This window comes from Saccostrea echinata, unplaced genomic scaffold (assembly GCF_033153115.1).
Source record: "Saccostrea echinata isolate AGI-Se365-2 ecotype Australia unplaced genomic scaffold, CSIRO_AGI_Sech_v1 ptg000023l, whole genome shotgun sequence".
In the NCBI taxonomy this organism is placed as follows: domain Eukaryota; kingdom Metazoa; phylum Mollusca; class Bivalvia; order Ostreida; family Ostreidae; genus Saccostrea; species Saccostrea echinata.
Window position 1 is genome coordinate 9,632,943 of NW_026889772.1, and position 1,229 is coordinate 9,634,171.

The 1,229-nt window shown below is 33.9% G+C and overlaps 1 protein-coding gene across 1 annotated transcript; it reads right to left on the reverse strand.

Annotated features, from left to right (window-relative positions):
* Positions 1 to 870, reverse strand: LOC133191266 (uncharacterized). Its single transcript, XM_061327021.1, has 2 exons — positions 864 to 870; positions 1 to 725 (listed from the first exon to the last, which is right to left on the reverse strand). Exons 1-2 carry the CDS (start codon positions 868 to 870, stop codon positions 1 to 3), a joined length of 732 nt encoding a protein of 243 aa, XP_061183005.1.
* Between the last annotated feature and the right edge of the window lie 359 nt (positions 871 to 1,229).

A 1,229-nucleotide genomic window follows, 5' to 3' on the forward strand; every position in this document is an offset into this window, starting at 1 on the left:
CTATTTTTTCATGGCTTCAACCAACTGAGCCATTATTTCAAGTTTTTTTTCTTCATTTTCCATTTTCTTCTGATGTTGTTCCTTCAGTGTCTTCATCATCTCCTTGTGTTCTTTTCTCATGTCATCCAAGATTTCTACTATTTCACTTGCCTGCTTACTCTTCTTTCTTTTGGGGGTCACATCACAGTCACTTGAAGTTGACTCTGCCTTTGATTCTTCGTTATCGGTTTCATCCTCCTTGCGTGTTCCTAGAGTGAATACGGGTTTAACATTCGGTTCATACCCATAACAGTCTTCTAGTTCTTTATAAAATGGACATTCTTTCCGTTCATTGCCTGATTTTGAGTTGTGATCAACGCAATCTCTATATGCTTTTGTAAGATTTTTCCATTTCTGTTCACATTGATTCACTGTGAAAGAGAGACCCCTGTTGTGCATTTCAGAACAAATTATCTTCCAAACTTCCTTCTTTTTCATAGAGGGTTTTGTGAATTTGGCAGAATGCATGGTGTGTAATTCTATTAGATGACTGGTTGCAACTTTAGACCATGATGAAATATTGCTGTTACTTGATGAATTATTGCTGGTACTTGATGAATTATTGCTGGTACTATTGCTGGTACTTGATGAATTATTGCTGGTACTTGATGAATTATTGCTGGTACTTGGTACATCAGACCATGATGAATTATTGCTGGTATTTGGTACATCTGTTTTACTTTCATCTGCAAATAATTTGGAAAAAAATCATGACTGGTATATTATGTACATATTCTGTTCAAAGCATATTAAGTAGTATTCAAGCATGGGGATAGCAAATATTGGGCTTGACATGTAAATGGGTAAATATACAATGTACAAACTCAGCATTTTATGATTTTGTGATGATCATTTTATGATGTTTCACTTTGAATTAAAAATATAGATATATTATATAATTAGAGACATAAATTTTTCACCAGTTGTTTCAGTGCTTTCATTGGCCTCAGAGTATCTTGAAGATTTGCAGCATATAACTTCGTCAAATCTACACCAATCAGTAAGGAGATTGACCACCCATGGTTTTGTATTTCGTACAAATTCTTTTCCAAAAACAGACAAATTTTCTTTAACTTTTGGGTAAATTGGTTTGGTTTTGTTGAAAACCATAACTGCCTTATCATCATTCCCTTGGTCTTTCTCTCTAAAGTTATTGGCTTCAGTTTCATTTTCAAACACATATGTGTTAA